Source organism: Centroberyx gerrardi, chromosome 24 (assembly GCF_048128805.1).
Source record: "Centroberyx gerrardi isolate f3 chromosome 24, fCenGer3.hap1.cur.20231027, whole genome shotgun sequence".
NCBI lineage: Eukaryota > Metazoa > Chordata > Actinopteri > Beryciformes > Berycidae > Centroberyx > Centroberyx gerrardi.
In genome coordinates this window covers 21,133,639-21,158,197 of record NC_136020.1, presented here as the reverse complement: position 1 = coordinate 21,158,197, position 24,559 = coordinate 21,133,639, and the positions used below count along the sequence as shown (strand labels likewise).

Genomic DNA, 24,559 nt, shown 5'->3' with positions numbered 1-24,559 from the left:
ATAGGGTCCAGGTTGAAAAATACCGAAGTTACCCTTTAAAGTGAAGAGTTGAAGACATTTCGCAATTAATCAGTTCTACTTCGTGGTGGGGAATTCCCTGGCATTTAACCTCTTTGGGTGATTCACACCATGAAGAAATGTTTTAACTTCAATACCCAGAAATCCTATAAGGTGAGGTCAGTAAACATCACACAGCAGCTCATGTTTACCAACCCGGCCAGTCTGTGATTTATTTATTTTTATTTTATTTATTTAACCTTTATTTAACCAGGTAAGTCAATTGAGAACCAATTCTCATTTACAATGACGACCTGGCCAAGAGGCAATAACAGTACACAAGTCTATACATATAGTAAAAACATAATCACAATAAACAAACAACACGAGTCAGTTTGAAACATCACAATATATATAATATATATAACAGCAGAAATCTATAGTAAGTATAGTCAGAGGGCCAGAAGAAGCAAAAATTCAGAAGCAGGGTATGAGGGTGCAGAGGGACTTCTGCAACTCGTTCTAGTCACTAGAGGCAGCGTACTGGAATGAGTGGCGGCCAAAGGAGGTGCAGACTTTGGGGATGGTCATAGTTATGAGTTTGCCGGAGCGTAGGTTAGGCTGTGCTGCAGGGAAGCCAGAGCAGTGTTCAGAGAGGGGCCGGAAGTGTACAGAATGGTGACGTCAGCATACTGATGGATGTGAGAGGTGCCAGCATCATTTGCAACATTATTTCTGTAGATCTTGAAGAGGGTTGGGCCAAGAATGGACCTATGAGGAACATCCATGGACAGGGGCAGTGGGTCAGACAGCGAACCCTCTACTCTCACAGACTGTACACGGCCAGAGAAATGGCTGCTGAACCACGGCAGACATTCCTCTGTGAAACAAAGATCTTTGAGTCTGTCAAGCAGGATGCAGTGGCCCACAGAGTCAAAAGCCTTTGCTAAATCAATGAATCATCATCATCCTCATCGGCGGTCACTCGAAACGAGTATGACTGTCCTCTCTGTAGGGTCGTCTACTTGTGGGTCTTCAGATGGCTGTAGAGGCCGATCCGCAATCCACATACTTTGGTGCAGTGTGGGCAGGGGTAAGTGGTGGTGGTTGGTGGTGGTTGAGCCTTTTTATCTCTTTCCTTGCAGTGCTGTCGCTTTGTCTCTGCGGCACAGCGGAGTTCCATTTCATGACGTGCAGCTCCTTCCTGCACGTATTTCTTCCAGGAGCGCCTGTCCAGTGCGATGTGCTCCCAGTTGCTCGATGTGATGTAGAATTTCTTTAGACAGGCCTTGATATTGTCCTTGAAATGTTTCTTTTGCCCGCCGGGGGCTCGCTGACCTTCCTTCAGCTGGGAGTACAGGATCTGTTTGGGGAGACGTGTGTTGGACATGCAGATGACATGGCCGGTCCATCGGAGTTGGTACTGCATTATTGTGGTGGTGATGCTGGTCATGTTGGCTTCCTCCAGAACGCTGATGTTGGTACGTCTGTCCTCCCAGCTGATCCTCAGAATCTTTCTTAAAGATCTTTGGTGGTGGTGTTCCAGGGCTCTCAGGTGCCTGCTGTAGGTGGTCCATGATTCGGCTCCATAGAGCAGGGTGGGGAGGACAACGGCTCTGTAGACCAGGAGTTTTGTTTGGGCCTGTAGGTCTCGGTCTTCAAAGACTCTTTTCCTGAGTCTGGCGTAGGCTCCACTGGCACAACTCAGGCGATGGTTAACTTCAGAGTCGATGTCAGCTTTGGAGGAAAGAAGGCTGCCGAGGTAGGGGAAGTAATCAACGTTTTCAAGAGTGGTGTTGTCCACTTTTATGGTGGGCTGGGTAGATGGCTGGTTGGGAGGAGGTTGATGTAGGACCTGGGTCTTCTTGATGTTTAAGGCTAGGCCCAGGGCTCTGTATGCCTTGGCAAAGGCATTCAAGATGCCCTGGAGGTCTTCTGCGGAGTGTGCTGCGATGGCGTTTTCGTCCGCATACTGAAGCTCCAAGATGGTGGTGTTGCTGACTTTGCTCTTGGCCTTGAACCTATTAAGGTTGAAGAGTTCTGTACAGGATTGGGATCCCCTGTGGCAGCTCCTTGCCAATGAGGTGGAGTATGGCAGCAATGAAGATGGCAAATAAGGTGGGTGCGATGATGCATCCCTGTTTGACCCCCGATTCCACAGTGAAGGGCTCGGATTCAGAGTCAGAGCCGCTGTTAAGCACCGTGGCTGACATGCTGCCATGTAGAAGCCTCAGTATTCTGACGTACTTATCATGGCAGCCGTGCCTTGATAGTATGCTCCACAGAGCCTGGCGGTCCACCGTGTCAAAGGCCTTTGTCAGGTCTATGAAGGCCATATACAAAGGTTGCTTTTGTTCACGGCATTTTTCCTGGAGTTGGCGTGCTGCGAATATCATGTCTGTACCTCTGGATGGGCGGAAGCCACACTGTGATTCTGGAAGTACTTCCTCAGACAGTGGTAGCAGTCGGTTTGCGAGGACACGAGCGAGTGCTTTGCCTGTTGTTGACAGGAGCGAGATGCCCCTGTAGTTTCCACATTCAGCCTTGTCCCCCTTCTTGAATATGGTCACTATCAGAGCATCCCTGAGCTCTGAGGGAAGTTCTTCTTTTTCCCAGACCTTGAGGAGTAGGGCGTGAATGTGGTACAGGAGCTCTGGTCCACCTTCCTTTAAGATCTCAGCTGGGATCCCATCTGGACTGGCGGCCTTGTTGTTCTTAAGGCTCCTGATGGCATCTTGAACCTCTGTCATGGTGGGAGGTTCCCCCATGTCTTCTCTGATGGGACTCTGGGGAATGTGGCTGGTAATGTCTGGTTCGGTTGTGCTGTCACGGTTGAGGAGTTCCTGGAAGTGCTCCTTCCATTGGGCGTTAATGGACTTGTTGTCCTTCAGCAGCTTCTGCCCGTCCTTTGAGCGCAGGGGGTTTAAGCCGCGGTAGCATTGACCATAGACGGCCTTGGTAGCGCTGAAAAAGCCTCTGGTGTCACCCGAGTCTGCCAGTCTCTGGATTTCCTGAGCTTTTTTTGTCCACCAAGAGTTCTTAAGCTCCCTCACCCTGCTCTGGACATCCGTTTTGGCTCTGGAGTGAGCCACTCTTTTGGCCTTGCAGGTTATATCATTCTGCCAGGCACAAAAGGCTTTCCTTTTCTTGGAGATGAGTTGTTCTATCTCTGTATCGTTCTCATCAAACCAGTCCTGGTGTTTTCTGGACATGTACCCAAGGGTGGTTTTACAGGTATCGAGGATGGTGGTTTTGAGCAGGCTCCAGTGCTCTCCGATGTCATCAGGATATTCCTGTTGGAGGCTTTCCCCAAGAGAGGCCTGAAGTCGCTGCTGGGTGGCAGTTTCAACCAGGCTTTCAAGGTTCAGTCTTGGTGGTGTGAAGATCTGCTTCTTTTGAACCCTCCTCTTCCTCTTGAGTTTGATGGTCATCGTGGAGCGAATGAGGCGATGATCTATCCAGCAATCATCTGCATCGATCATGGCCCTTGTGATGTTCACGTCACGGCGGTCCCTGGCTCTAACAATGACATAATCAATGAGATGCCACTGTTTGGAGCGGGGGTGCCTCCAAGATGCCTTAAGTTTGTTTTTCTGCCGAAAAAGGGTGTTAGTGATGGTGAGGTTGTACTGAGCACATTTGCTGAGAAGGAGAACTCCACTGGAGTTGATGTTCCCGATGCCTTCCTTTCCTATAGTGCCCTTCCAGAGGTGGTGGTCCCGGCCGACCCTGGCGTTGAAGTCTCCTAGGAGAATAATCTTATCCTCCCTGGGGATTCTTGACAGTGTCTTGTCTAAGCAGGCATAGAAGATCTCTTTTACTTCCTCTTCAGAGTCTAAAGTAGGGGCATAGGCACTCATAACTGTTGCCATCTGGTTGTTGGCAAGCACCAGACGGATGGCCATGAGACGCTCACTGATCCCCACAGGAAGTTCAGATAGGTGACTGATGAGCTGGTTCCTGATGGCAAATCCAACACCATGGATCCTGGGCTCATCAGCAGCTTTTCCTTTCCAGTGTAGCCCCTCTTCTCCTCCTTCAGTTGTCCTTCGTCTGCCCGTCGGGTTTCAGAAAGGGCAGCTAGGTCAATCCGGCATCTCCTCAGTTCTCTAGCGATGATCGCGGTTCTCCTCTCCGGTCTGTCACTGGTTGCACTATCCATAAGTGTGCGCACATTCCAGGCTCCAAAGTTCATTTTTCTGTGTTTCTGACCGCATGTGGTGTTTCCTCTGGACGCGGTAATCCAGTCGGGAGGTTTGAGGCAGGATATTTTTAGGGCACCTTTTCTAGCCCCTTCCCCAGGTGGGGTGAGCAGAGTGGATCCTAAAGAGGGCTGCTCAGTCGTGGATGCAGCTGCCGAAGGGCTCTTTCTGCCTCGTTCCAAGAGCCCAGCGACTGAATCTAGCACCCACCGCCTAATGTGCCGGCTCATGACTAGGGGCTTCCAGATCTCACAATCCTGCCCCTGTCGCCAATTGCTGTTCCGCCGTTGAGGTCTTGGTTGGATTGTTCTTTGTCAGGGACCTCCCCCTCGACCTTACCGCCATGGGTGACCCTAGCAGGAGCATAGCTCCAGACGGCGTTGCTCTCGGGATCTCAGGAACACACAAGCTTCTCCACCACGACAAGGTGACAATCCACGGAGAAGAAAAATCAATGAATACAGCCACACAGTAATGTTTGTTGTCAATAGCACATATGATGTTGTTTATACCAAAGAAACCAAAGAGACGAGAGAGGAAAAGATCTAACATTGGAGAGTCCAGCTTTCTCTGCTGCTGTTTAGGAGACAGTTTGGATTTCACTCTTAAGTTTTGATTCATCACTTCGGGTGGGAGGAGAAGTGACCAAACCTGACACCTGAATTTCATTTGGACAAATAGGACAATTCTACAACTTCTAAATTAGTGGAGATGGGACGCTTTTCTCTGCTGTAGCTCCACTTTGTGATTTAGGCTGATAAGACAGGTGGATTTTTACATAAAAATCTTGCCTAGTGCAGCTTTAAGTAATGTTCACTTTCTTTTTCCTTACTGATCTGACAGAAGCCAAGTAATACATTGTTAAACTGAGTGAAAGCTCTGGTTCTCCCTCCTGTCAGGTGACGCTGGTTCACCCCAGTGAGGCCGTCACGGTGCTGCGCAGGCTGACCAGGGACCACCCGGACCGAATTTTCTTCCACAGCGTCTTCAGCTCAGGATCCGTCTCTGAAACCATGGTTTGTAACGTCTGCCTGCCTTCGAACCAGGAGCCGCTGTGCAACTACACCAACCTGCACACCGGGGAGCCGTGGTTCTGCTACAAGCCCAAGAAACTGAGCTGCGACACCAGGATCAGCCACTCCACAGGAGGCTTCAACCAAAACCTCATGGCCAAGGAGGAGAAACTCTTCCAAAGGTGAGGGAGGAGAGACAGGGCAGACATTCTGTGTGTCTCTGTGTCTTTTCCCGCATCCATGCTATGTTGGATTTATCGTAAATACGACCTGTCGACTGGGAAAAAACATTTACATCAGCCTCCTAGTAGTGATTACAAGTAGCACATGACATTTTGTGTGAGCTCCAATATCTCCCATGCACTCTCACATGAGCAGCACACACTGCAATGAATCCACTGAGAGTAAAAATTAAAATTATTATATTATATTATTATTATATTAATAGTATTTTGTTTGATTGTTCTAGTTTTAACCACTTTTCTTTTTAATCCATCCACATTTTTTGGGATGGATTATTATTATTATTATTATTATTATTATTATTATTAGTAGTATTTGCATTTTATGCATATGGCATAATTTTCTGTTGTGTTTAAAGAGGTTTTGTTGTGTGTTTTTCCTCAGCGGTGTAAACATGAAAGTCTTCATTCGTGCTTCAGGGTCTGACAGTGTCACTGTGTTGCCAAAGGAGGAAGGTAAAGAAAAATGTTACACACACACACACACACATTGTGTGCTGAAATGTCATTAAGTGACTAATCAAGGCCACTTAGGACTCAATAAAAATGTTTTTATGCCACTGTAGCAAATGGGGTTAAAAGCAGCAGTAAACTATTTAGTAGTTCACAGAAAACGCCCCTCTGTAGAGAATGTTTCTGAAAGAGTCCCGGGGTTCATGTGGATCCACCCAACCTGCTGTATATCAGATGATCTCTCCCATTTCGCTGAAGATAACCTGAGGAAGGTCTTTGTACTGAAACCTTGTTCCTTTGCAATTGCAAGTGAAGTGGACAGTGTGCAGGAGCTTTTTCCATTCATAAGCATAAGATCAGCAAAATCTCAGTCAAATAAGTGTGTGGTAGAACAGTCTAGAAACAGGCAGATAGACTATAGGCATCCGTGAAGATGTTACAGAGCGGTTTGTGGAACAAAATTGTGAATTAAACTTCACACTGCCTTGTCTTACTTAAAACCAAATGCTATGAGAGCAAAGGAGTTCTGCATGAGCAAGAGACTTATACTGATTTGGGAATTAATCCAATATATAGTTTATATCCAATATAATTAAATAACATGTCTATAATAAAATGTCGTATATATTTTGGTTTACAAAATACAAAATATTCGGGACACTTGCTCTTTTTATGAATTCCACTGCTGAGGTGGATCAGGTAAAAGCCATTATCCCTTATTGATTTCCCTTATCTGTACCGATCACAAAGGAGGAGATGTAGATAAGGAGACACAGACGAGCTGCAGAAGCTTTTTTAAACTTTGCAATAATTTGATGTGGATTGTGCAAAAGCGGCTGCAGCTCAACATCAGGAAGAAGTCCCCTATATTTTCTACATTCATTGTGTAACATCTGTTGTTGCACGTTGAGGCAACAAAAAGCAGCAGAGAGCCGCCCAGTATCGTGTTTCCTTTACATTTGTTATTGTAACAGAATCTAGCAACAAAGACGCCGCTATAGGAGCCTCAAGCCAGGCGAGGCCTTCAGACACTCTGTACACATACACACTGCCCGTCAAAAGTCTGGACACACCTGATAGAATGTACTCTGTTTTCATTCTCTTAAAGCCATTTTGATCTAAAGGCTTCTGCTTAAATGTTTGAAATTTGTTTCTTTGACAAATATAAATAGTGAAGTTGATCCTATGTATGAATTTCTTTCCAAAGCCTTTGCCTTTCCATCAAGGCAAAGGGCGGCTATTTTAAAGAATCTAAAATATAAGATAGTTTTGATTTGTTTAACACTTTTTTGGTCACTGCATAATTCCATTTGTGTTATTTCATAGTTTTGATGTCTTTACTTTCATTCTAAAATGTGGAAAATAGTAAAAATAAAGACAAATGCGGTGTGTCCAAACTTTTGACGGGCAGTGTACATCTGTTAAGTGAATGTATTTGATATTTTAAATTTTAAGTATTTTAAAGCTTTGAGACGTGGATTGTGCAAAAGGAGAGGATGACCCTAATATTTTCTCCATTCAATGTATATCTGTGTATCTCTGTCTATCTATTGACAGAGAGAGGTATTACATAACGTACTATATCACATATACTGTACATCACAGATGTTTGTTTTTAACTTCCTCTCAGGTCAACCAGAGATGCAGAGCAGCGTTTTGAAGCCTGAACCTTCTGGATATTACTACCAGGGCGTGTGGCGAGCCCCAGGTGGCGCCACAGTTCACCAGTTCAACGACTCCGCTGTCATCGGCCAGTGTCTGAGAGACAAGGTGGTTCACCTGTATGGAGACTCCACCATCAGACAGTGGTTTGAATACCTCAACTCTGTGCTGCCAGGTAACTGATCTCTTGTAACAGTTTGGCTCCGTTCACACTGCAGCTGAAAGCGTCTCAATTTTGATTTTTTTTCCCTCACATGTGACACAGATCTGATGTTTTCTGATCGGTGTGAACAGCAAAAAGCTGCATGGAGTCACATTTTTTTCAATTCTGATCCCTGTCTTCTATCGTCTAGCAAGAGTTCATTTGGAAAGTCAAATCGAAGAGTGATAGAAAGAGTGATATTGTCATGCAGAGGTGTGACCGAGTCAACTCTGCTCTAGTCCCAAGTCTTGAGGCACAAGTCTCAAGTCAAGTCAATGTCATTAATGTCAAGTCTCAAGTCTAAATGTAGAAGTCAAGTCAGAACAAATCAAGAGTCCAGTATCAATTTAATATCTTAAAGAAAACTAAATATCTAGGACTTTTCAATGCAATATGGTTTTAATAGGATAAAAACTTGGTAAGAGCATCATGAGTTTGATTTCTATAATCAGTTTCAACTTCAATAAATTCAATCATTCCATACAAATTCAGAAAACAGAATTTAAATTCAGTCGTCTGCTGGAACAAATCTCATCACTTTCAATCTAAGTCATTTACACAAACACAAGATCTCAAGTCAAGACTTTAGAAACCTTTTCAAGTCATCAAAGTACAAGTCAAAGTCAAGTCCCAAGTCACCAGAAGTCAAGTCTCAGGTATTCTCTTCATGCATCAAGTCAAGACTCAAGCAATTAAAATTGTGACTCGAATCCCCACCTCTGTTATCATGATATTTTTTATTTGTGTCATTATGTTTTATGAGGTACCAAACCCTCTGGATCTCTGATTTTACGCTCTCCCTCAATAATACCTTTGTTTCTTTTTTTCTGTTTCTGTTTTTTCTGTTAGACCTGAAGGAGTTTGACCTGCACAGCCCAAAGCAGGTCGGACCGTTCATGGCCGTCGACAGCGTGCACAACATCCTGGTGAAGTACCGCTGCCACGGCCCTCCGATCCGATTCGGCAACGTCCCGACCAGCGAGCTGCGCTACATCGCCAACGAGCTGGACAGCCTGGTCGGAGGCAGCCGCACCGTCGTGGTCTTCGGCATCTGGTCCCACTTCAGCACTTTCCCTGTCGAGGTGTACCTTCGGCGGCTGCAGGGCATCCGCAGGGCGGTGCGGCGGCTGCTGGACCGGGCTCCCGACACGCTGGTGGTCATTCGGACCGCAAACCTCAAGGCGTTGACGCTTTACGAGACGCTGACCAACAGCGACTGGTACTCGCTGCAGCGCGACAAGGTGCTCCGGGCCGTGTTCAAAGACCTGAATGTCCGCCTGGTGGACGCGTGGGAGATGACGCTCGCCCACCACCTGCCCCACAACCTCCACCCCCAGCCCCCCATCATCAAGAACATGATAGACGTTCTCTTGTCCTACATCTGTCCACAGTAAAACGGCTAGGTGGCGACCTGTCCAGGCTGCTGGGATAGGCTCCAGTCCCACAAATAAACGGGTAAAGATAATGAATGAATGAATGAATGGGAGCTGTTGCACTACTGTTTACTACATCGTGTTGTGGTGCTCTAAGTCTGTTTAACAGGCTGAAGTGGCCAAGTAAGCATTTATATGAACTGCGCAAGGCAAATAAATAGGGGTGTCACGATTTCGATTCTAAATCGAAAATCGATCGAAATGAGCGTTCGATTTCGACCTTCGAAATCACAAGCAGGTTCGCGATTCTCCCAATATTTTTTTTCTCTCCACCTCTGCCTACCTACTAAAACAAAAACATTGCAATGACGACACAGCGTAGCTGCTAGAGAGCGGCCGTCATTTTTAAATAATTTAAAATGTACCAAAAACTGAAAATCAAGTTATCAGCTTTGTTTTATACTTCAAGTTGTCATCGATGAACCGGAACCGGAAAATACTGTATATCTGGTGACACTGAGACGTTTGATTTTCCCCGGGTTTAGTCGTCCTCCAACGGTAACGTTAGATCTAAAAATGGCTTCGCCGGCTAAGCGTCACGCTTTTAAAACCTTCTGGAAGCTGTCAGATTGTGCTGTAAGACAGAACCTGACCCGCCATATGTAGTGGAAAGTTACGAAGACATTGTGTGTTGAAGTGTTTTGATGGAAATCGCTTGTTCTTGCTCGATAAAACAAGACACAAGATCACCTTCACTAAACAGCGGGACCTACCTGCTCTCACCGCCGGAGACGGACGCTGGTTTCCGGGAGGCAGTGCACCGAAGAGTCGGTAGGAGGACCGGCCGGGTTGCAGCGACTTTTATCCATATAAGTTTGGCGACTTTTTCCATATTTGTTTGGCGACTATTATTGTCTGATCTTATTACTGTGTGGGTTGAGGCGCTGGAGGTTTTGTATGCATTTTGAAAGCTTATCGTTAGCCAAGATAGGAAGGATCTGTTTTGTTGTCATACTGTGAATGTTGACACTTAAGTAAGGAGAAGCCCTGAATCGCCTTGCCATGTATTTGGTACCAAATTAAAGGGAAAGTTGTGTTTTTTTAAATGGAAAAACTTTGAAAAAATTTGACCATATGGCCTTAGTGTGGTACATTCAAAAAAAAAATATATATGGCAGTTATATCACACTTGATACCATCTTTTTAAAGAAGAAATGACAGTTGTCAGGGCATAAAACCAATGATCTGTTGATCTTTACAAATCAAGACTCGATAGTCTAACAATGGCATAGCCGCCCGTGCTGAAAAAAACAAAACTGTTTAAATCGAAAATCGAATCGAATCGTGACCTTAAAATCGAAAGTCAAATCGAATCGTGACACCCCTACAAATAAATATGGTGAATCTTTAATTTTATAATCTCGATGACGAAAGGGTTTGAAGTGCGCCTGTCTGGATGGACTGCAGTGAGAGGTTCTCAAATCAACATGCTGTGCTCTGCTGTTTTTTGAGGGTTTTTTAAAATCTTTTTGTAACCCGATAAAGTTGACAAAGTACAGATTCTCTCTTGCTTCATATTCACACAGTTACACAGGTTCAAACCTGGGAGCTGAGCAGCTCTACTGGAGCACCGCTCCACATTCAGCCAGCAGTATGTGTACTTTAGACCGGACTCAGCTGAGCGAGGAGGATCTGCTGTCCTCAATAATCACACTGCGTCTTGACTTTGGGATCATCCCAGGCTCTTTTCCTCTCACCCTGTCATCATCAAAACCACCACCAACATGGGTGCGTGTCTGCCTGTGTGTGTGTGTGTGTGTGTGTGTGTGTGTGTGTGTGTGTGTGTGTGTTGGGGGAGAGGGGAGCTGAGCGTAATTGTACCCTGGTGTCTGTATGTTGACAGACACAAATAGGTCATGGAGTGCATGGCTCAAGGTAAAGAGAGACAGCTGTAAGTAAATACAGCTACATCTGAAAAAGCTTTTTAAAAGTGAAAAATATAAATGGAGGCATTCTATAATTGAGGGTGCATTTCATGTACATGATGCCCTGTCATCAAGATATGTTTTTTAATGCTTATTCATTTAATACATGATAATGTTTTAACCTTCATTGTATATCTGAGGAACTTTAGTAAGATTTCATCATAAACCGTGTTTTTCAGCTGTCCAATATTGCCCAAAAACACGAAAATCAACTCAAGTATAAATAACTTTTATCGTTTTCCTTTAATGATCGTGACATAATGATGATAGTGTTATGTATGACACACATGCACACAGACGCACACAGGATGTGTGACAGTTGTATGGATGCTGGTTTTACGTGAGGGGACTGTTTTACGGCATGAATGGGTTGTTAGTGTGAGTGGCACAGGAAGTAAAGTTGTCTGATTGAAGCATGGTGTAGTGTGGACCACGTTCATTCACATTCTGTTAAGAACATAATAGATAGCTCCTCATGTCTATTTAGTAAAATCATCGTCAGCTAAACCCTTCAGGAACAGAAACTGTTTTTTGTTAAATCCGTTTGATCTGCAACCCACTTCCTCAGGAAGACATCTGCATGGTTTATCATGGCTCTACTTTGTGAATATTTGGTAAGCAGCATCTGAGTCAAGAGTGAGGAAGTGCGAAGTGAGTAGAAAATTTCTGCCATTTTGAACCATGTAGATCTTTATAAAGCTTGTTAGAAGTCACTGCAGCTTGTTCCCCCTCCTCAATAGCAGCTCTAACAGGTTGAGGGATTTTTTGGAGTTGGTTAGAGTTTCTTTACCCCTCCCCAGTCAAATAATTGTGACTGTCACTCCTGTGGTTTGCTGAAATTGCATACTGTACTATTGCAAAGCACCTACCCCCCGTTGCATGTGCTGTGGGAGGGGCCAGTTCACTACCTGGAGGTCAGAGGAACACAACCAACTTCCATGCAAACCAACATTCAAACCAGCGAGTCAAGCTGTCACATAACAGAGGAGCCGCCTGGGAGATGGATTTCTGCTGAGGTAAGACTGATCTGATGCTTGAGTATATATCTGAAGAGTTCAGTTCAAAGATACTGTATATATCCACCATGGAGATTATGACCTGCAGTTCCTCATTATAATGTTTTTTTTAAATACAGAGGATTCAGTCTGTGAACTTTCAGTATTTTGTCAAGACCAAAAGAGTTGTCTCGCATGTTTTGAGAAGTATCACAGTTCATTTTAATATTGTGAGATCCATTGTCGCCTTGTTCAAATGGTGTATGACTCATTTTGGAACAAAACTCTTAAATTTCACAAGGATAGATATAGGATATATATATAATCATATATCGAGGGCTTGGAGCCAAAGGGGTGTTAAGTGTGTTATAGTAGATTTTACAGGAGAGCCAAAACAAATTTTGATCAAACTTGGATCAGCTGCCGTTACCACATACTAAGCACAATATTTTAACTTTTTGTGTTATCAGATTGAGCATTACTATAAAAACAATACTGCTACAGTTTAAGTTGAATTATATTTGATAACTTTTTTAAAAATGGCAAAAGCGTGAAATACGCCTTTTTGGCACAAACATTGTCCCAATACAGCCATGCAGAATATGGGCGTATGTAAGTAAGCAATTGTAAAACACATTCATTTTAATACAAATCTAGCAATTACACTTCAATCAACACTGAAATATAAAACAAGATCAGAATGAATATCTTTATCTTGAAGTAATGCTCAGCAACTTTCATCAAGGCCTTTAAAATTGTAGCTACATGGAACATATCAAATTGATTGATACATTTTTTCTGTTAAAACTTTTAATAAACCTTTTTAATAAACCTCTATAGACATAAGAAACTACTTTTAAACTACTACTTTTTTTTTTCTTTTGCTAGTATAATACATTTTTGTATTATCTCCATCTCCACCTGAGGAGGTGGAGATGGTGAACTCCTATCGGCCCCCAAACCCTGTCACCATCCAGGGGGAGGCCCCTGGATGGTGACAGGGTTTGGGGGCTTCCTGCTCCTTCTGAAGTCCACCACCAGCTCCTTGGTTTTCGTGATGTTGAGCTGGAGGTGGTTGTTGTTGCACCAACCTACAAAGCTCTCCACCAGCTCTCTGCCGAGGCCTCCTCTCCCTTGTTGCACGTGGCCAACGATGTCCCTGTGCTTGAGAGCTGACTTTGCCTGTTGTGTAGCTGCTGACGGGGTCCACTTCCTCCCGGTTGCCAGGGTGGGAGCAGTTTGGGCTACAAATGGGTCACGGGATTCTGTCAGCGTCATCTCCAGCCTTACTTTGGTGCACTTGTACTCCTCTAAAAGACTGGAGACGGGAAGTTCCAGGATGCCTTTTCCATAGAGCCCTGTGTTGCTAAGGCACCTGGGGAGACCTAGACACTTTCTGGCGAATGAGCTGATCATCCTCTCCAGCTTGTCGACCTTTGAGATTGGGGCCTTGTAGATGGTCAATGGCCACATCAGCCGGGGTAGGAGACCGAATTGAAGGCACCAGAGCTTCTACGTGCCAGGGTGCAAGGACTTGTCGATACTCTCAAGGCCGCTGGTGGTGTCCTGCCTAAGCTGGATGTCAAACAAAACAGGGTGTCAAAGTTAAACCTTTTCCTTTTTTTTTTATACCAGTATCAGAGGGACTCGTCACAGTGTCACACTACAGCCACAGTGAGATGTGGAGCGAAATGTGAGATGAAGACTGATCGCTGACCATAAAGACCGAAGCTTGTAAAAGGAGGGACGTCAGCATGTGGCGTTCCAAGTATGCCGCCATCTTCCTCCTCCTGGTGCTGTCCGTCCTCTTCTTCCTGTTGTGCCACATGAACCTGCTGGAGGTGAGAACACAGTTTGACTGAGTGAAGGGTTTGAAAGGTGCCATATTATTCACTTTTAATGTTTTCAAGTATACTACGTCTTGTGTTGCTGAAACATTTTCTGTTGATTTGGATCAAGGAAATCACTCAGGGTTATCAATAAACAGGCTGCAGTTCTCTTGTAGTTGAGTAACTTTGTAGCCCACGGGGAGAACAAAGATACAAGCTGGTGCCAGGTTCTTTGCTCTCTGAATAGAGAAGCAAAAAAAAAAGATATAAGTATGATTTCAGTACAGAGACAATGGGCCTCATGCAAGAACATTTTCGTATTCTTATCTTAAATTTCTCTTACTTTTTTTGTGAGGTGGACTCGTACGAGTGTGCCGCGTCAGATTCACCAAACACTCGTATCTTCAGAAAACTGTCGTAAATGACCTGTGTAAACACGATGAATGCCACCTGTTCTAAATGAACGCTGTTCATGAGAATTGTGAATTTGCATAATTGACGCCCCATGATGATGCCATATAAGGTTAGGCGTCTGGCCCATATGTCGGGAAGCTTCATTTATAATAATGACACGGAAGACTAAAATCGATGTGGATTTGCAAGATTTTGTTTGAAAACAATTATGTCTGATAACTATAAAATTATAAAAAGGAAAACATGGTTAAACCATGGGGAAAACATAAAAACAAAACTTCATATATTATACAAAAGAGCAACTTCTCAGGTAGAAATTTCATCATTCATTTATGCTTGGCTGACTATTATTATTTTTTTTCAATGATTTAATTTATTTATCCAGTCAGCCATCATGCTCTGAAACAAACACACTGACAATATTGAGAAAATGCGTGTTGCTCAATCTGTGTAATGCACCAATGATGTAACACATGTACAAGTCTTCTTTTGATGGGCAGCGCTGCATATCTCCAATAAAACTGAAAAAATACGCTGCAACTATGGCAACAGCTGGCTGGTGATGTGCCATGTCATTAGATAGATAGATAGATAGATAGATACTTTTATTTGTCCCCGTGGGGAAATTGGTTCGCAGCAAAATCACAAGGCATTTCATCACAACATCACAAAACAGGAAGTGATGATAGAGGGAAGGGCGTCCCAGGGCTGCTGCTGCAAGTCCTTCACCCTCTGCCTCGGCTCCTCCTGTGAGCGGCCCTTCTGATACAACACTAACACTTCCAACTGAGTGTCACTCAAAATGAAGGGGGAGTGCTTAGGGGGCGTAATGGGACAGGGGGATGAGGTCAACTTTTCTAGAAAGCTATTGAGCTGCACTTTCATGGGAGTGGGGTTACTGATGGCAGGCGGCACTGAGTTGGGTTGAAATGCAATATTTTCTGTAATAAACTGTATTGATCCCTGTTGGGAAATTAGGTCGTTGCAGCAGCGAAGGTAACAGGATTGAACAGGGGAAAAAGGTGGAACAATAAGAAAAGTAAAATGTACAGACAGTAAAGGCAATAACATAGAATATAATTGTATAATTTATAAATGTATGTTGCCCGCACTTTCAACATCTAGGTAGACTGCAGAACAGAAGTATGGGAAAGAGTATGGATTATTTGCATGTGTGGATTTACTTGTGATGTGAAGTCTCCATTTCTTACTTAAATTTGGAATGATATGAAATATGTGCAGTGTATAAGTAGATATAAGCATGAGTATGCATAAATATAATAGTAATTATTTACTTTTACAAAGTAGCAGCAGAAATGTAAATTTACAGCAGTATACATGATGTGTAAATGTGCATCGTATTCACATTAGTCCACAGTTGGCCATATGCACAGAAAGTGTTATAAAAATTAAATTTTCATTTTGGTTCAATCCAGTGTGTTTCTATCAACAGTCTGTGTCCTTGACAGGGTTTCCACAGGCCTTGAAAATACTTAAAAATAAAATAAGGCCTTAAAGGCTTTTGAAAATGAACGGATGGCCTTGAAAGTACTTGATTCTTTTTAAATTAAAATATAGCATCCAAATTCATCAATATACCCCAGCTCTCTGCATCCAGGGATCAACACTTCACATCCTGAGGAAAACCCTGTGATGGAGATTTGTGTCGATAGCCCAGCTAAGCGTTTCAAGCCTGGCTGCCTGAGGAAGAGTGCCAAGCTTGAAACACGTTGCATCTGAGTAGCTGCTAAACCAAGCCGATATTTGTGTTCATTTATTACTTTGTGCTTGTATTTCTTAGCACTATTTATAGCAAATAAGCTGCTTGTTTTGTGCAGTTAAAATCTTACTTGTTGCCCCTTTAATTTGATTTTTTAAGAATCTTTTTACCTCAGCCTCAAACCATCAACTAACATTTGTTTTCTCTTCCTTTGTCACCCCTCCCTCCCTTCAACCCCCTTCCAGTTTCAGAATAAAATCAACACCACCTTCCCCATCACCAGAGTTTCCCCCGTCCCGCCCCGCCAGCTCGACTACTGCAGCTACCAGCCCCGTACGCCTGAGGACGTTCTGGAGGAGCGCCTCCTGCTGGACTCCATCGCTTGGCCTGAAACTCCACTCTTGCCTGTGCCTGTTTCCCTGAACCGGACCAGCGACCCCGCCCACAGCACCTTCACCCTCCTGCCAGCGAGGGGCGGGGGGCAGCGGCGTGTGGGCGATCACCTGGAGGCTCGGATCCTGATGCGGGACGTCCAGGGGCGTCCCAAGAGCTTCGGGGGAGATGTCCTAGTCGCCCGTCTGCACGACCCGGCGCTCGGCGCGGGCGTGGCCGGGCGAGTGGCGGACCACCTGAACGGCTCCTACACCGCCGTGTTCCCGTTAGTGTGGGAGGGACGAGCGCAGGTCGAGGTGAAGACAAAGACTGTGTCATGTCTGTGTAGATTCATGTCAGTCATCCAGGTGGTAAAATGTCCAAAACAATTAAAAACAAATTCCACTGGACTTAGAGTGAAGAGTGAAGAGATTAATCAGTTCTACTTGGTGGTGGGGAATTCCCTGGCATTTAACCTCTTTGGGTGATTCACACCATGAAGTCACGTGAGAGTGACAAAGACTAGCGGCCCTATCTTACACCCGGCGCAAAGCGCAGCGCAAGTGTCATTGCTAGTTTCCGACCGACGCAGTTGTCATTTTCACACCCAGCGCCCACGTTGTTTAAATAGCAAATGTACTTGTGCCCATCTGTGTGCCCATGGGCGTGCTGGTCTTAAAATGAGGTGTGGTCAGGCGCATTGTTGGCGCATTCCTATCTTGAGGCAGCGGACAGCGATTGCGCCATTGACCAACAAAAACCTGGTCGAAAGTCAATGGCGCAGTATTTTCCTGCTATTTAAAGGGCGCATTATTCAGATAGTAAGATGCGCCTACATAGGCGGGTGCACAACACGCGTACACTCTGCTTGTTACACACACAGGGACGCAAAACAAACTCAAAAACTAATAATAATATGATGCCCATTGTTATTGCCACACAATGACCCACAGCATCAATCAGTTCTCTCTCTCTCTCTCTCTCTCTCTCTCTCTCTCTCAAACACACACACACAACGTTACCATGCAAAATAGAAAATTAGGATCATCTACTATGAAAATGTACACTTTACGTCGTTCCTGACATGTATTTTGTTGCCAAATTGCCATATGCTTTCACCATTACGCAATGCCAAATGCCAAAAACTATTTTGTGCCCCCCCAGTTTAAGTTTTATGTACCCTATAGAAACATAGCGCTGTTATTTCAGAACCATGGACAGGCAGCGCTGTTTGTTGTGCGTTGGTTGTCAAGAGATTTATTTATTAGATTTGAACCTCACGCCTGGATTCCACCGGAGGCGGCTGCGTGGCGTTCCGGCTGCGACGCGGTATTGTTCCGTCCTCCGCACGGCTTCATACCACACCGGGAGCGTTTCAGAAGCAGAGCGTTTCAGAGTGTCTGGCCGAGCGAGAGAGCAGAAAGACAGACAAAACGATCTGATCATCTTTTTTTTTTTTTACTTAATGACCCTGACGCTGTTGGCTATTATTTTGTGGATTTTAGCAGTCATCTAATCGTTCATAAATTCTATTATTTTGCGTAGACCTACGTTCTGAGTGCTCCGATTCCCTAAATTGTGCGAGGACACTCAGGTTTAATACTGGCTTCACCACTGCTGTGAAATAAATGTATTATTTGATTTTGAAACAGTAGTCTTTCTTGTGTTGCTTTTATTTAGCCTTTCAGAGGCTATTGCATGGTTAAATCAATGAATTTCGTTAAACCTACCACCAGACCAATTTTAGGTGGTGACCTGGCAATCTGCCCCAAATATTCCTATTTCATATTATGGCCATGACGCATGTTTCTCCAACCTAATCCACCATTTAAATAGTAATGCGCCAAGGTGCAAGCGCACCTGGCTTTTAAAGGGAATGGGAGATGACACTCTGATTGGTTGAGTTCATGTTACGCCCAAAACACACCTATGATTAATTAAGGGACTTAGTCCCTTACAACCCCTTTGCGCCTTGCGCCACTTTGCGCCCAGATTATGCGCCGTTTAACTAGCAAAAGTGGATTTGGACATGCCCTTTGCGCCATGCACGCGCTTTAGACCATGCGCTACAGATCGTTTAAATAGGGCCCCACGTCGCTGTTGTTAAATGTGAAAGTATGTGCTGGAAGAGAAAAGTGGGCGTTACCACTTGTGACCCGTTTGGTTCAGACTTTAAAAACTGCTCATCCTTTGCTCGTAAAATAAGACGGCTAATTAAAGCTACACATTATTGGCTCCAAATGGCAGCGAGATGTAACAGTTTGCCATATACAGTGAGGTCAGTAAATGTCACACAGCAGCTCATGTTTACCAACCGGGCCGGTCTGTGATGCAGAGAGAGGAAAACATCTAACATTGGAGAGTCCAGCTTTCTCTGCTGCTGTTGAGGAGACAGTTTGGATTTCACTCTTAAGTTTTGATTCATCACTTCGGGTGGGAGGAGAAGTGACCAATCCTGACACCTGAATTTCATTTGGACAAATAGGACAAATCTACAGCTTCTAAATTAGTGGAGATGGGACGCTTTTCTCTGCTGTAGCTCCACTTTGTGATTTAGGCTGATAAGACAGGTGGATTTTTACATAAAAATCTTGCCTAGTGCAGCTTTAAGTAATGTTGATGTTCTTTTTCCTTACTGATATGACAGAAGCCAAGTAATACATTGTTGAACTGAGTGAAAGCTCTGGTTCTCCCTCCTGTCAGGTGACGCTGGTTCACCCCAGTGAGGCCGTCACGGTGCTGCGCAGGCTGACCAGGGACCACCCGGACCAGATTTTCTTCCAGAGCGACTTCCGCTCAGGATCCGTCTCTGAAACCATGGTTTGTAACGTCTGCCTGCCTTCGAACCAGGAGCCGCTGTGCAACTACACCGACCTGCACACCGGGGAGCCGTGGTTCTGCTACAAGCCCAAGAACTTGAGCTGCGACACCAGGATCAGCCACAAGAATGCAGGCTTCAACCAATACCTCATGGCCAACGAGGAGAAACTCTTCCAAAGGTGAGGAAGGAGAGACAGGACAGACATTCTGTGTGTCTCTGTGTCTTTCGCCGCATCCATGCTATGTTGGATTTACCATAAATACGACCTGTCGACTGGGAAAAAACATTTACATCAGCCTCCTAGTAGTGATTACAAGTAGCACATGACATTTTGTGTGAGCGCCAATATCTCCCATGCACTCTCACATGAGCAGCACACACTGCAGTGAATCCACTGAGAGTAAAAATCTAAATTAGTTGAGTTATATTCACACTAATACAATCAACTCTCATTAAGAAAAGTGAATAGTGTCAGTTGGTTTATGGTTTGCAGAAGAGGATTAGGTCCACAAAATTTGAGTTCTGAGATTAAAGTCAGAATTATGAGAATAAATTCTGACTTTGATCTCAGAATTCTGAAATTCTCAGAATTCTTTTTCTCAGATTTCTGACTTAATTCTCATTATTTTGAGATGTGAAACACCCCACCTGAGTAACTTCAGTTAGCAGCATTATCTTTGAACTCCTTAAAATGCACTTTCATAGGCTTCCTTTTATGTAATATTTTTAATTTTGTCCACTTTTAATCATGTGTTATATTTTTGCGTGTTTTGTTTGATTGTTCTATAACCACTTTTCTTTTTAATCCATCCACATTTTTTGGGATGGATTCAAATTTTGTATTATTATTATTATTATTAGTAGTAGTAGTAGTAGTAGTAGTAGTAGTAATAGTAGTAGTAGTGTTTGCATTTTATGCATATGGCATCATTTTCTGTAGTTTTTAAAGAGGTTTTGTTGTGTGTTTTTCCTCAGCGGTGTAAACATGAAAGTCTTCATTCGTGCTTCAGGGTCTGACAGTGTCACTGTGTTGCCAAAGGAGGAAGGTAAAGAAAAATGTTGCACACACACACATACACACACACACACACACACACACACACACACACACACACACACCTCTGTGTGCTGAAATGTCATTAAGTGACTAATCAAGGCCACTTAGGATTCAATAAAAATGATTTTATGCCGCTGTAGCAAATGGGGTTAAAAGCAGCGGTAAACTATTTAGTAGTTCACAGAAAACGCCCCTCTGTAGAGAATGTTTCTGAAAGAGTCCCGGGGTTCATGTGGATCCACCCAACCTGCTGTATATCAGATGATCTCTCCCATTTCGCTGAAGATAACCTGAGGAAGGTCTTTGTACTGAAAACTTGTTCCTAGTAAAATCAATTTAATTGCAAGTGAAGTGGACAGTGTGCAGGAGCTTTTTCCATTCATATGTATAAGATCAGCAAAATCTCAGTCAAATAAGTGTGTGGTAGAACAGTCTAGAAACAGGCAGATAGACTATAGGCATCCGTGAAGATGTTACAGAGCGGTTTGTGGAACAAAATTGTGAATAAAACTGCCTTGTCTTACTTAAGACAATTACCTATTGGGAATTAATCCAATATACAGTTTATATCCATTATAATTAAATAACATGTCTATAATATATATTGTATATATTTTTTATGTCTATATCTACAATGAATGTACAAAATATTCGAGACACTCGCTCTTTTTATGAATTTCACTGGTGAGGTGGATCAGGTAAAAGCCATTATCCCTTATTGATTTCCCTTATTAAATCCGTACCGATCACAAAGGAGGAGATGTAGATAAGGACACACAGACGAGCTGCAGAAGCTTTTTTAAACTTTACAATAATTTGATGTGGATTGTGCAAAAGCGGCTGCAGCTCAACATCAGGAAGAAGTCCCCTATATTTTCTACATTCATTGTGTAACATCTGTTGTTGCACGTTGAGGCAACAAAAAGCAGCAGAGAGCCGCCCAGTGTCGTGTTTCCTTTACATTTGTTACTGTAACAGAATCTAGCAACAAAGACGCCGCTATAGGAGCCTCAAGCCAGGCGAGGCCTTCAGACACTCTGTACACATACACACTGCCCGTCAAAAGTCTGGACACACCTGATAGAATGTACTCTGTTTTCATTCTCTTAAAGCCATTTTGATCTAAAGGCTTCTGCTTAAATGCTTGACATTTGTTTCTTTGACAAATATAAATAGTGAAGTTGATCCTATGTATGAATTTCTTTCCAAAGCCTTTGCCTTTCCATCAAGGCAAAGGGCAGCTGCTTTAAAGAATCTAAAATATAAGATAGTTTTGATTTGTTTAACACTTTTTTGGTCACTGCATAATTCCATTTGTGTTATTTCATAGTTTTGATGTCTTTACTTTTATTCTAAAATGTGGAAAATAGTAAAAATAAAGACAAATGCGGTGTGTCCAAACTTTTGACGGGCAGTGTACATCTGTTAAGTGAATGTATTTGATATTTTAAATTTTAAGTATTTTAAAGCTTTGAGACGTGGATTGTGCAAAAGGAGAGGATGACCCTAATATTTTCTCCATTCAATGTATATCTGTGTATCTCTGTCTATCTATTGACAGAGAGAGGTATTGCATAACGTACTATATCACATATACTGTACATCACAGATGTTTGTTTTTAACTTCCTCTCAGGTCAACCAGAGATGCAGAGCAGCATTTTGAAGCCTGAACCTTCTGGATATTACTACCAGGGCGTGTGGCGAGCCCTAGGTGGCGCCACAGTTCACCAGTTCAACGACCCCGCTGTCATCGGCCAGTGTCTGAGAGACAAGGTGGTTCACCTGTATGGAGACTCCACCATCAGACAGTGGTTTGAATACCTCAACTCTGTGCTGCCAGGTAACTGATCTCTTGTAACAGTTTGGCTCCGTTCACACTGCAGCTGAAACCGTCTCAATTTAGATTTTTTTCCCTCACATGTGACACAGATCTGATGTTTTCTAATCGGTGTGAACAGCAAAAAGCTGCATGGAGTCACATTTTTTTCAATTCTGATCCCTGTCTTCTATCATCTAGGAAGGGTTCATTTGGAAAGTCAAATCGTTACATACATACAAGAGTGATATTTTCATGCAGAGGTGTGACCGAGTCAAGTCTGCTCGAGTCCTGACTAACTTTCAAGTCTTGAGGCACAAGTCTCAAGTCAAGTCACAAGTCTAAATGTATTCTGTAATCAGTTCCAACTTCTATAAATTCAATCATTCCATACATTCAATTCAGAAAACAGAATTTAAATTAAGTCGTCTAGTGGAACAAATCTCATCACTTTCAATCTAACTTTAGAGCGTTGCGTCGTGTTGCCATCAGCGTTGCGCCAATGTGACGTTCCCCCTGCTCCACAGAGCGCGTTGACTTTTGAACGGATACACCAGAAAACAATCAATTCAACTTTATTTCAATGAGGGAGAACGCGTGCTGATTGCTGTAGTGGAGCAGGGCCAGTCATTTACACAAACACAAGATCTTTTGTCAAAACTTTAGAAACCTTGTCAAGTCATCAAAGTAAGGTTCCAAGTCACCAGAACCCAAGTCAAGTCTCAAGTATTCTCTTCATGCATCGAGTCAAGACTCAAGCAATTAAAATTGTGACTCGAATCCCCACCTCTGTTATCATGATATTTCCATGATTTATGAGGTACCAAACACTCTGGATCTCTCAGGTTCCAAAAATTGAAAGACTGATTTTACGCTCTCCCTCAGAAACACCTTTTTTTTGTTTTTTCTGTGTTAGACCTGAAGGAGTTTGACCTGCACAGCTCGAAGCAGTCCGGACCGCTCATGGCCGTCGACAGCGCGCGCAACATCCTGGTGACGTTCCGCTTCCACAGCCCTCCGGTCCGAACCAAAAACATCCCGAGCAGAGTGCTGCGCTACATCGCCAACGAGCTGGACAGCCTGGTCGGAGGCAGCCACACCGTCGTGGTCTTTGGCATCTGGTGCCACTTCAGCACTTACCCCATCGAGCTGTACCTCCGGCGGCTGCAGGGCATCCGCAGGGCGGTGCGGCGGCTGCTGGACCGGGCTCCCGACACGCTGGTGGTCATTCGGACCGCAAACCTCAAGGCGTTGACGCTTACTCGGGCGCTGACCAACAGCGACTGGTACGCGTTGCAGAGCGACAAGGTGCTCCAGGCCGTGTTCAAAGACCTGAATGTCCGCCTGGTCGACGCCTGGGACATGACGCTCGCCCACCACCTGCCCCACAACCTCCACCCCCTGCCCCCCATCATCAAGAACATGGTAGATGTTCTCTTGTCCTACATCTGTCCACAGTAAAACGGCTAGGTGGCGACCTGTCCAGGCTGCTGGGATAGGCTCGTCCTGTAAAAGATTGCTTTTACAAATCTATCTCTCAATGGTTTACATTTTGCCCCAGCTGCCTTCTGTCCGATTTAAGATGCCCCGAATAAATATAATAATAACTTTATTTGTAAAGTTAAGCGCTCACTTGATATGCTGGTGGGAATAATTTATTTAGTCTTGGATTAATGAAGAATCCATGTGTGCATGGTACCAGGGTGCCATGAGGTATTTATGGTGAATGGAATGTGATGCAGGAAGTAAATTATGAGCGATGGAGAGTCAACATTCCTGTGGATGACAATTACCTCTCTTATAAGGAAGTTTACTAGAATGCAGGTACACTGTGATATTTGGTGTAATAAAGGATAGTGTAATTGTAAGTGTTACTGCTAAGCAGTCTCTTGTTGTACTGTAGCTCAACAGGTAAAGCATGACAGTAACAGGTTAGGGGTTTGACTCCCACCAAATGGCTTGTTGTGTTACCTCAAGACTACATCTGTGTGCCTCTTTTTGCCAGATACATTAAACCGTCTGTTCATTAATGCTTCAGTATGTTCCTGCTACCACTTAAAGGAAAAATCCACCCAATAAAGAACACTTTCACACTGCACCGTGCATTTCTGGCTCTATTTACTTGTTTGGTGTATTTATCTTCTTTTTCTCTGTATTTCTCTTCTTTTGAGGATAACTGGCCAATCGTAGATGAGGTGACGTCACCTCCAGATATTTCCAGCAGCTACAATGGAGTTCAGAAAAGTATCAGAAAATGTTTCAGCGATCTAAAACCTCAGCGGTAAACGTCAGGTTTTGGTGTCAGTCCCTCAGAATCAAAGAGCGAGGGCTTCTTTCTAGAGCCGCCATTTTGCACCAAGAGACGTTCAACAATCATACAGGGAGAAATCCATCGTAGAAGAGGA

General features: G+C 43.9%; 2 protein-coding genes across 2 annotated transcripts in view; both read left to right on the top strand.

Moving 5' to 3' along the window:
* Positions 1-9,204, top strand: part of LOC139917547 (NXPE family member 3-like) — a 39,180-nt gene extending 29,976 nt beyond the window's left edge. Inside the window, exons 4-7 of the mRNA XM_078282082.1 lie at positions 5,099-5,394; positions 5,840-5,910; positions 7,547-7,744; positions 8,621-9,204. Of these exons, the coding sequence (XP_078138208.1) occupies positions 5,099-5,394; positions 5,840-5,910; positions 7,547-7,744; positions 8,621-9,165 (1,110 nt within the window). The 3' untranslated portion in view covers positions 9,166-9,204. The remainder of the gene's footprint in view (positions 1-5,098; positions 5,395-5,839; positions 5,911-7,546; positions 7,745-8,620) is intronic.
* Positions 9,205-13,878: 4,674 nt separating this feature from the next.
* LOC139924360 (NXPE family member 3-like) lies at positions 13,879-24,252 on the top strand. Its single transcript, XM_078281917.1, has 6 exons — positions 13,879-13,965; positions 16,333-16,776; positions 19,163-19,458; positions 20,256-20,326; positions 21,972-22,178; positions 23,071-24,252. Exons 1-6 carry the CDS (start codon positions 13,879-13,881, stop codon positions 23,613-23,615), a joined length of 1,650 nt encoding a protein of 549 aa, XP_078138043.1. The 3' UTR covers positions 23,616-24,252.
* The last annotated feature ends 307 nt before the right edge of the window (positions 24,253-24,559 follow it).